Below are 14,033 nucleotides of genomic sequence, written 5' to 3'. Positions count from 1 at the left end.
TTTTTTTTTTTTTTTTAATTGTTTTGGGAAATAGGATGAGGTGTAGTGCTCAAAGGAGGGACTGCAGTTTTGAAACCCAGGCTTAAAGAACTCATTGTTTTTTTAGTTCCGGCTCACAGATGCAGAGATTTAAATTTCCCTGTCCTGTCTCAGTGGGAGAGGTGGGTCAGAAGATTGGAGCTCCAGGCTCCTGAAGCTGGCTAGCTGGGGGCCCAGGACAAGGCACACTTAGCCCGTCCCAGCCACAGTTTCTCCCCTGTCCATTGGGATGGTGACAGTGACCCCTCCAATTTTTTTTTTTTAAAGATTTGTTTATTTGAGAGAAAGAGAGAGAGAGAGAGTAAGCAGAAGCAGTGGGGAGAGGAACAATCTCAAGCAGACTCCACGCTGAGCACAGAGCCCGACGCGGGGCTCGATCTCACGACCCTGAGATCATGACCTGAGCTGAATGAAACCAAGAGTTGGATGCTTAACCGACTGCACCACCCAGGCGTCCCTGACCCCTCTGATTTGTTGTACAACTTAAAATAAGACCGAGCATGAAGAAAATATAAAAATCGTGTGAGGTGGTATTCTCCAAAAGGCCATGTGTCTCCTTCCTTTCCTCCTGGAAAGGGAAATTATAGTTGTGTTCTGCTGCCCATGTTCTTTTTCTTCTTTGAGCTGGCAGAAAGCATAGGACCAAATGTATAGGGTACTTTTCGTAAGGACTTCATGGCATTCATTTGTGTGGTAGCCTTACTTCTCCACCTGTTTTCTGTCTCTGTCTTCGTTTTTCCTTTGCTCTTCTTCCTGATTTATGTCTTCTGGGTGGATGACAGGTACTTGATGTAAGGAGCCTTGAATTCTTTTTGGAACAAGTCATTAGAAGACGAACCAGCCAAACAAATAAATATTGCTGCTCCCATTCCCTTTCCTCTCCTCTAAGGTTTAGGGTAAGGAGGGACAGCAGGCCTGTTCCGGTGTGTGGCCCTCAGCTCTGGCCACTACCACTTCCTCCACAACGCTGGCCCAAGTATGAATGCTCTTCTCTTTCAGACACTGCTTCGTGGGGGAGGAGATAAATTTTATCAGCTCTTTGACTAAAAATAACTTCTAATTCTTAGCTGATACCATTTAGAATTAACAAGTTTTTTTTTTTTTTTTAAAGATTTTTATTTATTTGAGAGAGAGAGAGTGAGAGATAGCATGAGCGGGAGGGGCAGAGGGAGAGGGAAAGAGAGAGAATCTCAAGCGGACTCCATGCTGAGTGTGGAACCCAAAGCAGGGCTGGATCATGACCTGAGCTGAAACCAAGAGTCTGATGCTTAACCAACTACACCACCACCCAGGCGCCCCTAAAATTAACAGTTTTTATAGGAAAAATGCAGACCATCTTTATTTGTGTCAGAATTGGTCATTTGTAATGAACTAAGTTTTTCTCCATGACATCAGGGTGTGTTTAACTAATGAAAGTGTTTTTATTGCTTCAAGATAGGTTCTTACACAAATGTATTTTCATCACCCCTTAAAGTGCTCTTGTTTGGAACAAAGTTCTGGGTCCTATCCAGAAATAAGAAATAGAGGCAGGGCCCTGGAGAACAAATGTTAACATTTGAAATATTGTTAATATTTTATCATAATTTTACTTCATTTGCATTTCTGTGGTACTAAATGGTAAATAGCTTTTTAAGTGTGATTTTATTATCGAAAAATCACTTTGGTGTAAGCGTTCTTTTCATGAGTAATGCTGTTGGCTTATGCTTACTCTCTAAATTGAGAGTATGGTACAAATGGATGATCTGCAAGCAAGATTTAATGTCTCGATTGGTCAATAGCAAATTACTGGTCAGTCTAGACGCAAACGCTATCCGCATCTCCTGAGCAGTGCTAAGTGTGAGTCTCGAAAAATAGGTACTCTGTTTTCTTTGTCCATTTCTGTACCTGAAACACACAGGAAGTTGATGGTATGCAATATTACCAAGTATTTCAGAGTTTTTGAACGTCTGTATCAATGTGATAGGGTAAATGCTTCTCACAGTTAGAATGTATTTCTCATTTTGGCTATATGAATTTAATCTGTAGAACTCATGAGAGCTTTCTGGCAAAAAATGTCCCCCATGTTTAGAATGCTGTACTGATGAATATGTTTTCTGTTACTTAAACAGAACTTACTTTCTTTTTTCAGTTCTATCAGGAGGTCCATTGCCTCAAGGGCATGAATTTGAACTGTATGAAGTTAGATTTCATTGGGGGAGAGAAAACCAGCGTGGTTCTGAGCACACAGTTAATTTCAAAGCTTTTCCCATGGAGGTAAGAATAACAAATCATCTTGTAAAAATCTTATTGTTTATGTAAGGTATTCAGCAATTTACTGAGAATGGTTGAGTTTAGAAGTAGGGGTATAGCATTTAAATTTTATCAATTTATATTAAAATAATGAAGTGCTTAAGGAAATGTATGCCTGGGTAGCAAATGACACTTCCCATCGACTTTGGTGAGCTTGGAGAATGCACACGGGCAATTGGCCATAAAGGTAATCTACACTACTAAGTTTCATTTCAGTATTGTTACTGTTCTAAAAATTCTGCTGCCTTTGCGAATTCAGTAGGTCATTTTTGTAGGTGCTACAAATAGATGATAAACTGAAAACCAATGACTTTTGGAGAAATCTCAACGTTAGTCCAAAGTCCAGTTTAGCTCTGATTAAAATTGGTAGGTTGGTTTTATTCACCGTAGGCAATTAGAGAGAAGGAGATTTTTTGAGAGTCTTTCTTTTGTCTGAAGAATTCCCTCTTCACGTACCTTCTTAGTTAATTTCTACTCTTTCTTCAATACCTAGTTGAAGTATCATTTCTTTCACGGGACTTTTTCTGAGTCTCTTCCTAAGAAGAATTAATTTCTCCCTCTCCTGTGTGCCCAATGTATTTGACAGATTGTTGCCATGGCACTCATAGATTATAACCCTTAGTGTCTACAGTGTCTATCTCACTGATCCTGTGGGTTCCTGTTATGGACCAAAGGGTTGGTGCCTCCTCCCCCACAATTGTCTGTTGAATATGATGGTATTAGGAGGTGGGGCCTTTGGGACATAATTAGGGTTAGATGAGGTCACAAGGGTGGCCTGACGAGTGGAATTAGTGTCCTTATAAGTCCAGAGAGAGCTTGCTCTTCCCTGCTCATTGCCATGTGAGGACACAACACGATGGCCACCTACAATCCGGGAAGTGGGTCCTCTCCAGACGTCAGTTCTGCCAGCCCCTTGATCTTGGATCGCCCAACCTCCAGAACTGTGAGAAGTGAACGTCGTGTAAGCCACCCCATCTACGGTCGTGTGTTGTAACAGCCCACGTTGACTAAGACTGCTCCTGAAGAAAAGTCTCCCTCCCATTCTTCTCTTTACACCCATCATTTAGTCCACTGCTGGGTACATCAGAGACAGTCCATGTTGGTGAACTTCAGGTGATGTCGCTGTTGGTCCAGGCCTTGTTACATCTTCCTGTAAGGACCCACAGTTCTCTCTAGGAAATAGCACTTTGGTGGCACATAGCAGTATATTTTGGGGGCTGCTGGAGTGCCAGTCTTCCTTCTCTGTTGTTCCCAACTGCCGGTATCCTTAAGTATGGAACTGAACATGTGTCCAGTCCCACCTGAGTGACTGGAAATCACTGTTGTGTAATTCCTGCAAGTGATACATGTACTTCACAGAATCAAGGTAGAGGAAGTATTTCTCCATATTATTTTAATGACAATGTTGAAAAAGTGCCTTTGGAATCTCAGGATGTTCCTTTCATTATAAAAGACTCAATTTTTTTTTTAAGATTTTATTTATTTATTAGAGAGAGAGAGCACGAATGGGGGCACAGGGCGAGGGAGAAGCAGGCTCTTCGCTGAGCAGGGAGCCCGACACTGGGCTCGATGCCAGGACCCTGGGATCATGACCGGAGCCGAAGGTAGATGCTTAACCAACTGAGCCACCCAGGTGCCTCAAGACTTGAGTCTTAAAAGTGAAATATTAAGTGTTTTTAGGAGAGAAGGGAAGGGGAAACGGTTGCAGTAAGATGAGGAGCCCCTGAGTATGTGATTGTGCCCTTGTGATTGTGCTTTAATGCCTTGATGGGGAAGGTTGGGTCTTCATCTGTGACCATTCTGGGGACTACTTTTCTCAGTGCCTACAGATATTGTCTCACTTCTACTACCTTAATACAGTTCTGCCCTGTGTCTGTGTCACCTCTGGCTTCTGTGCTGTCCTCATCCAAAATGAGAAGGAGAAGCACACACCAGGATGCATCAGAGAGGAGAGAGGACACAAAGCAGTCCAAAACAGTTCAACCTGCAGGGTGGGGGAAGCCAGAGTGAGGGGCTGAGGACACTGGATGGGCAGGGCTGCCTTGGGTTCGTAAGACTGTTTCATCATTTCCTCTTGACCAGTCTTCAAAGACGTACTTGTAATATAAAAAATTTAGGGTGAGATGGGAGTAACTGGGTAGGCAACAACTTCCGGACGAGAATTTAGTGGCTTTGCTTGCGACACACAGAATTTACAGCCTTGGGAAAGCTTAATTAGATTAAGCGAGTCAGCGGTGTGTGCTTTTTGCTCTGTGGTCGAATAGAATTTCCAGACCACATGTTCAGACTGGTCCTGTTACATGGTGGCATTCTAACTGCTCTGGTCCATTAGACACAGGTAATGGTTTGTTTTGAGTAAAGATTAAATTCTGATAGGCTTTGTTTCTGCAGAAATATTTATATTTAGGATAATGGAATTACTGGCTGTAATTTTTCCAAAATAGGTGATGAATAATATTTATACTCTCTGTTATCCCAGATTATCCCTGACTCAATCCTAGAGAAAATACTTGTATCATCATCCGATGTTTGTTTAGTGCTCTATGCTACTGAGTGCATGAATCCAGGGGCAGGGCAGAAGTAGAGGGAGAGGCTACAAGCCACGTGTTTTCTATTTGTTTTGTTTTGTTTTGCTTTGTTTTCATGGAGGCTGTGAATACTGAGCTGAGTTTTATTTTATTTTTTTTTAAAGGTTTTATTATTTGAGAGAGAATGAGCTAGAGAAAGCATGAGCAGTGGGGAGGGGCAGAGGGAAGAGGGAGAAGACTCCCCACTGAGCGCAGAGTCCGATGCAGGGCTCAATCCCAGGACCCCAAGATCATGACCTGAGCCAAAAGCAGATGCTTAACTGACTGAGCCACCCCTGAGCTGGGTTTTAAGGAAGAGAGGGTTCACATGGTGTGCTCATGGAGTTCACATGTGTTCACATGGAGAAGAGACAGACACCATGTAGAAAAGTCCAGGAGGGAATGAGAAGGCTAATGTGGAGATAGGTAGGTAACTTGCCACTGGTCCCCTGCTCCTGAACAGCCCTCACGGGCCACCTTGGAGACAAGAGCCACCTTGCCCATAGAATAGTGGAGAGTGAGGGGATCAGGTAGGTACCTTCTTGGGTATGTGATTAAAAAGTTTTAAGACCCTTTCCATGTTTTATTTACATTTTAGGACTAACTTTAATTTCCAAATTGCATATGTATGCATATTTTCTTTTTGTTTTTAAAGATTTATTTATTTGAGGGGGAGGGGCAGAAGAAGAGAGAATCTTAAGCAGACTCCATGCTGACTGCAGAGCCCGATGTGGGGCTCAATTCCATGTTCCTGAGATTGGGACCTGAGCTGAATCCAAGAGTCAGAAGCTTAACTGACTATGCCACGTGGTGCCCCAAAATATTTCGTTTTTCTTGATTTCACTTAAACTTAAACGGATGGCTTACTAAACGCTGTAGAAAGTATTTTCCATGCCTGTTACATGTAACACAGGAATGGTTTTTAACAGTAATTCACCAATGTCCCTCAACTTTTTAAAATTATAAATACAGTAAAAACAATCCTGAATGTATTTTTGATACTACTAGTAGCCAGCACCCACAGCATTTCAAAAATTAACAGCTTGTGACTTGAAACAATTTAAACCGCAGCTCTTTTGCTAAACAAGATGGATAAAGCAGGCCATTTCTGTGTTTCCTTCTTTCAGTGTTTAGTTTTGAGAAACACACGCGCTTCCATGGCATCTGACATTCTCACTGTGCTTTCATCGTGCAAACCTGACTTCTATTATTAATATTCTAGGCTTATGCTTACATGACAGCACCTTAGCAAGAGAAAAATAAATTGTACCGCATTTTTCCTCCCGTTACTTGAAAACCTAATGGGCTTGCATGTATTAACTGTATTCTTACGAACGTCTGAGGCATGTCTACCAGCTGGAATTCTTTTGGTTAGTGTGCGGGTATTTTGCATTGTGGTATTTAATCAAGAAGGCAACAGGAGTACAAGGTTGTTGATTTAAGAGAAGTCTGAGATCCAATCAGATTGATTCCTGTGCCTTTGTCCTGGTGGCCGCAGAAGCTTCATATTTTCTTCAGACATCATTAGATACCACAGCTCTTGAAGACCAACTCCAGTGCTCTATGATAAATTTTGCCATTTTGCTCGCAGTGGTATGCTCCATGCATCCACCATACCACTGCAATTATTTATTCCGTTCCCATTAATTTGTGTTACAAATCTGACTGATAGAGGAACTTCTGAGTAATTAGGTTCACATTCAACTTTCAGGCTGTGTATTCTCTTTCTGTCACTTGTCTGAGAAGACTGTCAGCTTCTTTGTGGGTATGTGATTAAAAAGTTTTAAGACCCTTTCCATGTTTTATTTACATTTTAGGACTAACTTTAATTTCCTAACTTCGAGGTAGCTTAACTTTGTGGTCTGTATAACTCTTGGAAATTATGATTAATCTTTACACATGAACTGCTACTTTCATACCACTATGGAAGAGGGCTTCCCAGGCATTTAGATTTTATGCTGGAGCAGTAAAATTAAAAAGGAAAATTAGGGGCGCCTGGGTGGCTCAGTCGGTTAAGCCTCTGACTGTTGATTTCCACTCAAGCTATGATCTTGGTGTCGTGGGATCGAGTCCCACATCAGGCTCTGCGCTCAGCACTGAGTTTGCTTGGGTTTCTCTCCCTCTGCCCCTCCCCCTGCTCTCTCTCTCTCACTCTCTCTCAAATAAATAAATAAATCTTAAAAAAAAAAATTAGAGGATGGGGAAAACAATAGTGTGGCCAAGTTTTATTTTTTTCCAAGTAAGAACATATTAACTATGCTGTCCCCATCATTTTAGAGAGAGAGCATCTCTATTGGCTAAATGTAGGAAGGATACGGTCTGAGAATAAACATAGACCTGTAAGTTGAACAGATTTTAGCTTTTAAAAAACTCACTACATTCGTTCTATTTTCTCACTTCACTGCAGATGAATGATAGTCTTGGCAGGATGGGTACTGGTCCTGCCCACAGACCAGCAGGGAATCATGCATGGTGGGTCTGACTTTCTGGCCCTGTGGGCCTAAAAATTTATAATTTGAGAGTGAATTACCAAGAAAGAGCATATTGTAGGACACGTGCTTATCTTTCTCTTGCCTATTTAAAGAGCAGCCATTGGTCTGTATACTCTGAAAGGGCTCAGTGGTAACTGGGACACATACCAGCTGTTTACGGGAAGTTGAGTGCATTAGGTAAATATTAAAAAAAAAAGAAAAGTAAGTTTGATTGTACAGAGCAGGATTCTTCAGTCGTGAAGGGTCTAGGCCTTGGTTGCTGAATAGGCCAACAGAACATTGTGAACAATGTATCTCGTAACATAGTGGCGGTCCTGCATATTCCATTCCCCACCCTCCAAGTCGCGGGTTTTCCAGTGATCCTCTATTTCTCTTTCCTCTTCAGGCCAATACTAGCTTCTGTCAGTTCAGTTTTCTTTTAGTAAAAATGATCTGGCCTTTTGTTCACTGCTTCCCAGGTCATTTGCATATTCGCCTGACTGAAAGATATTTATCCTGTATTCATTTATTTTACTACTCTGGGGAGATACCAGGAAGAGTTTGCCTGGGTAACAGTGAAATGAGAATCTTTTCAAGTTACGTTATTTCCACGGACAGCTCAAGTAGAGCTTCATGTTTGTGAATAGCTTCCAAAATAGAGCCTGCTATAGACTTTCCTTGACTTCAGTGAGAGAACATGATGAGATTAGATCTATGAGATATATAATCATTATTATTATTTGTTAATAAGATATATAATTAATTTATTTTCAAAAGGAGGTTTAGAGCTCACCCAGCGCAAACTCCTGTTTAACAAAAGAGAAATCTGAAGCTCCAAACGGTTAAGGGTCACAGGGCAACTTCTAGGAAGCTATAACGTAGGGAAGCCTAGGTAGAGAAGGGGATATTTTGCCTAATTAAATATTCCATTTAAGAAAGAATTATCCCTTAATATTGCGGAAGAGACAACACAACAATCTTGGTTTCCCTACCTCCCCCTCTCACTGTGAGGTGCTTTTGTGTCTGCATGGGCCCGCATTCAGAGGGGGGCATACCTTGTGTAGGATTGTGAAGCTGTGGCATAGGGCCCTGGCTTTACAGGCTGTGAGGACAAAACTCAGCGGCTTCGTGAAGGTACAGGACCGTGGTGTCACGAAGGTGGAACCCTTGCTTGCCCCCTGGGGACCGGGGTGGGTTTAATGGATTCTGTAGTCCCCCCACTTTGCCAGGGTGCTCACTGAGGTCTGGAGAAGAAGGAGACTAGCTCAGGGTCGTACAGCTAGGAAATATGGCAAGGGCCACACAAGACGGTGAACTGACTTCCCCAAGGAGTGCTTTTTTTTTTTTTTCTTCACTTTCCAAAGCCGATTCTTACTGGGAAAACCAACAATAGTGTTGAGATTTTATTTGCAATGGTAGTTAATACTTTGGGTAGAGGTTGCTTTAGGAGAAGAAGAGGGAAGGAGAGTTATGAGTGATAACTAAAGGACAGGATTCAAAATTTGAATGTTCAATTTCTCTGGGAAGTTTTATTATTTTGATCAGAAAAAGGAACAAATTGTCCATATAATGATTATTATGATTGTAATTTGGCATCCTGGAAACTTCCACAGGGCTAGCAGATTGAGTCTCATGGATAAACAGACGAAGGAGTTAGAACCTTGTGCTATGGCCTTTCTGTGGTCATAATTGTGGAAACTCCGTCTCAGATCTGGGTAAAAAAAAAAATAAAAACAAATTTTATGTTTCCTGAATTCTGATGAACACTTGCATTTTTACTCCATAAAAATCACAGTTCTTGCTTTGATTTACCATGTTTATTTTCTTATTTATGAAATAGTATTTAGTGTAGAAACTTCACGGTTTACTGAATAGAAAATAAATTACAGTGTTGAACAAACAGAAATGTTCTTTTAGCTGTACCACATGATGTGGCAATCTGCCATTCCCACTTAGAAATAGAAGTGTGTAAGGCCAACTTGACCTTTGGGTAGTCTTTGAACCTACCTTTGATTTTATATCTGTAAGTATTCTTTTTTAGTAGATTTTTCTTTGTTGTTGTTTGAAGATGTGGAAAATGTTTTTGGTAAACTAAATTTGAAAGACTCCTTTATATGTATATTTTTACAATGTAGGGCAAATTTGTACAAAATGAAGAATTGTTTTTGTAAATGTATATGATGTATAATTTATAGGTGGTTATAGACTTACAGATTGAAAATATTTTAAGTTGGGTTCTAACAGATCTAAATTCTACAATAAAACATATCTCCTAAATATGTCTTCATAGGGGCACCTGGGTGGCTCTGTTGGTTAAGCTTCCAACTCTTGATTTCTACTCAGCCCATGATCTCAGGGTTGTGAGATGATCCCTGTGTCAGGCTCTGTGCTAGGTATGGAGCCTGCTTAAGACTCTCTCTCTCTGTCTCTCTCTGTCTCTTCCCCACCCTCTAAAAAAATAGTCTTCAGGTAAAATTTAGACTCTGATTTAAATATATGGGCTGTAACCAAGTGACCATCTCTAAAATAACTCACTTCTGTCTATTCATCCATTTGTGCATCTGTTGTTTGTTGATCCATCTATCCATCCATGCATCCATGCATCCATGCACACATCCATCCATGTATCCATGCATCCATCCACCCAAGCATCCATGCATCCACCCACCCATGCATCCATGCATCCATCCTCTGATGCATCCATGCATCGGTCCACACATTCATCCATGTATCCATCCATCCACCCACCCATGCATCCATCCATCCATCCATCCAACCATGCATCCATGCATCCGATCAGGTGTTTCTTTGAAATCTACTGTTCATGCTCTGGGCTGAGTGATAGGGATACAACAATGAGTGGGAAAGACAGGTAGGGTTTATTACATTGGGGGAATCTGAATGCAGTGTATTCGAGTTCTCTCCTCCCCCCCTCCCCTAGATTGATGAGCATTGAAATCAAGTGTTTTCATGGCAGTTCAAGGGTCTCATGCCCTCTACCATGTCTATGCAGTATGCAGACTCTGGCTGTCAGAAGCCAATTAGATGAAGGTTTTGAAGACATTTGTTAGAAAGCAGATACATTGTTTGAATGTAAATGATTATCAACTAAACAAAATATCTATTGACTAGTATGTGAAAGGCACTGTGTTAGGTGTAACCCCACTACAGGGTTAATTTAACTACAATAACTTAACATAACTAGGCTCAGTGAGGCACATGAGAGGAAAGTTTTGATGGTGAGGGGAAAGTTAGGAAAGGCCTTAGGTTCTGGAAAGCTGCTGGAGAACCCATCCATTTACTGGTGGGACTGTGTGGGAGGGGTCAGAGTGCTCAGGTTGGTGAGAGTTTAGGCTGGGAAGGCAGAAAAACCAGGACTGAGATCCCAGCTCTGCGACCTTGAGCAAGCTAGTAAACCTCCTACAGCCTTGATGTAAATCGGGTCTGTGTAAGGGGCTCAAAACTAGCTCAGATGTTGGCAAGGAGTAAACCTTTTCGTATATTAGGAAGGTATTTTTATTCCTATTATTATGTTATTCATACGATTAGGAAAAGATGGGAGGGACATCAAAGGGGCCATTGTAATTGTGATGGTAAAAATCTAGTGAAAATATCCTGAGGGGAAAACACAAGGTTTTGTTGTTGTTTTGTTACTACATAGAATATGAATGGTGAAAAAATTTGAAGTCTTTTTGTTTTCTTTAAAATCCCTGTTCCCCCCTTTTCTTGAATATGTTATCCTCTACAAGTCTAGTCAATATATTTCCTGAGGCATCTTTTTATGATTATTATGTGTGTGTATGCAGTAGAATTTGTATCATCAGCTTATTTTGTAGTCAAAATCAAATATTTCCTGTGTAAGATAGTTGAGTAATGGCATGATAAAACTTCTAACCAAACAAGAGAATATCAAGAGATCTTTAACTCTGTAAGATCTTAATTAGTATAACAGCTATGTAAGTTTGTTTTGTTCTGTTTTTTTATATTTAAGAATGACACTTAAGGGGTCACTCTGTCAATTAAGCGTCTGCTTTTGGCTCAGGTCATGATCCCAGGGTCCTGGTATTGAGTCCTGCATTGGGCTCCCTGCTTAGCAGGGAGTCTGCTTCTCCTTCTCCCTCTGCATCTCCCTGTGCTGGCTCTCTCCCTCTCTCTCTTTCTCACTCTGTCTCTCAAAAAAATAAATAAAATCTTAAAAAAAAAAGAATAACCACTTAAAATGGCACAGTGATATTGGTAAGATAATTGTGCCCTGGCCACAGCTTTGCTATGCCTGCACACATTTTTTCTTTTAGCTTCTTAGGGTGACACACAATACGAGCTCACAACGGAAACCTAGAACAACATGCCGTGAGCCTTATGGGAAACTCGAATTTTTGGTGCCATGGTTTTCCAGGACGAAGCCTGCTCTGGTGATCGGCACTGTCAGGGGGAGCCACACTCTTTCCGGTTCACTGTGGTATCTGCTGTGGGTCTTACGTGTGGCCATTTAAGCCCCATTCCTGCCCTGGTACCTAAGGATAATACAGTCGCACCGACCCTTATGAAGCTTAGGGAGGGACTATAAAAATTAATGGTGTAATATTGGAGGCACCAGCCACTAAGTGTCTCATATGGTGGTTTAAACACAGTCTGGTGTTCACTTCACATACTTTGTAAAGGCATTTTAAGGGCATAATTAGCTGCCTTGGATGTAAATGTTGTAATTTACAACAAGATGGTTGTTTTGGTGTTTTTTGCTTTTCTTTTAGAAGCTTTGAACAGAAGAGAAATCCAGATTTTAAACTGTTGATGTAAACATTAGGTATAGAAGGAAGACATTTATGCTTGTAAGAGCTGACAGATAAGAAAGATGGACCTTTTTTTTTCCCCATCAATTAATGTTTCCACTTGGGGACCCTGAGGCAAGTATGTTCTCCAAACCGAGCTTAACAAGTCACTTAGCGCTCCGGACGCTAGAGTTCATCAGTGGAACCAATTTGTTTGGCTTCGAAGTTCATGTATTTTGTTATGAACATTCCTTGATGAGTTCTCTAAATCGATGAGCTCTCCGAGGAGATCCATATGAGGATCCCTTTCTCCAGCCTGAGTTTTGAACAAATTAGGAAATAGGGCATGATTAGAGTCCTCATACAGAGGACAAAACATCCCCTGTATGGTGACTAGACCGACATTGAAGACACACCTTAGCATGAGAGAGAAAGGGCTCTGGCCACGCAGTTATAGGCAAGGGGAGGGGGTGCGAGAGAGGACAGAGCTGATAGTGGTGGGGAGGGTTCCAGGTAGGCTTATTAGCCTGCTCTCTAAGGGTAGCTCAAATTTCAAAAGAAGGGAAAAAAAAAAAAGAGGAGGAGTTAGTTGAAGGAGTATAGCGGAAGGCTAGCCCTGTTTAGGGAAAATCCCTCTTTACAGGACCAGGGAACAGGGAAGAGGCATTTCCTGTTAATAAGACTCCACATACCCTTTAAAATCAATGGCACTAGATGCTAGCAGGAGACCAACTACGTTTGGGAATCAGTGGGGGAGGTTCTGTTTCCTTTTATTGCGGATTTGCTCATTTTAGCCAGCTGGGACCAAATCCCTTTTTGCTTGCTGCTCCTTTGTACCGAAGATGGCCACACAGTTTCCCACTGTCTAGAAGTTGCTGGGAGATGGAGTGAGCAAGGGTTTTGATGCATGTGGAGGATTTATTTATTTTTCTTTCTAATTTACTTGGGTGGGTTTTCACCCAATATGCAGCCTCGCAGCTTGGGCCAGTGACTGTTTAAACCAAAGCTATAATTGTATTTACATATATAAATAACTGTTTTCACTTTTCAAAAATGGTGAGCTGGGTCCAGGGCTTAAATGATTAATCCTGTTCCAAATTTGGATTGTACGGTGCTGGAACTATTTTGTAGTAATTTTTAAGAACAAATGCCACTTATTCACCTTGTCATGGAGAACAAATATCACAGATTTTTATCAGCAGGCATTGTTCCTAACCCTGACGGGCTTTAATGGTGCTCCCAGTCTTGCTGTTTTCCAGCTGATCTAGAGCTTGCCCTGTCGGTCAGTGGCTTGGGTCTGGAATAAAGGCTGTACCATTAGTAATGTCTTCTGCCTTTTTCTCAGCTGAGCTCCAGTGGGTTACCTCCTTTGAGGTTTTCCCTTTTAGAGGCTGTCTTCCCCACAAGCAAGTGAAAAGAAAAATATGACTAGATTTTGAGTCTCTTAGGAAGGCAAGATGGTGGAGGGGTGCGTACCATTCAGTTAGCAAACATTAGTTAAGGGTCTGTATTTAAAGCCAAACCCTGAGAGATATACAACATGTAAGACAGCAGCATTTGTGTTTAATGACTCTGTCGTGTGGTTGGAAGAGGTGGAATTAACATAAAAACGTGTGAAGAGATAACAATTGGAGGGTTAGATGTAAAACGATTCAAAACGCATTTTGGGGCAGCTACTGTGTATTTGCTGCTGTGTGTGGTGCTGATATATGACAATAAATGAAAAATAATCAGGTCTAGAAGAAGTTCATATTCCCAACAGGGTGACAAACCTTTTAAAATGGCTATTATGGAGCACCTGGGTGGCTCAGTAGGTTGGGTTCTTGATTTTGACTCAGCTCATGATCTCAGTGTCTTGGGCTGGAGCCCCGTGTCAGGCTTTGCGCTCCTTGGGAAGT

General features: G+C 41.5%; 1 protein-coding gene across 2 annotated transcripts in view; it reads left to right on the top strand.

Annotated features, from left to right (window-relative positions):
• CA8 (carbonic anhydrase 8) overlaps nt 1–14,033 on the top strand; it is an 81,514-nt gene that overhangs the window by 10,424 nt on the left and 57,057 nt on the right. For both annotated transcript variants that reach the window (XM_008706724.2, XM_008706723.2), the window contains exon 3: nt 2,168–2,292. In XM_008706724.2, the coding sequence (XP_008704946.1) occupies nt 2,168–2,292 (125 nt within the window). The remainder of the gene's footprint in view (nt 1–2,167; nt 2,293–14,033) is intronic.

Source organism: Ursus maritimus, unplaced genomic scaffold (assembly GCF_017311325.1).
Source record: "Ursus maritimus isolate PB19 unplaced genomic scaffold, ASM1731132v1 scaffold_9, whole genome shotgun sequence".
Lineage (NCBI taxonomy): Eukaryota > Metazoa > Chordata > Mammalia > Carnivora > Ursidae > Ursus > Ursus maritimus.
Note: the sequence above shows the minus strand (reverse complement) of the source record. Positions and strands in the feature narration are given on the sequence as shown.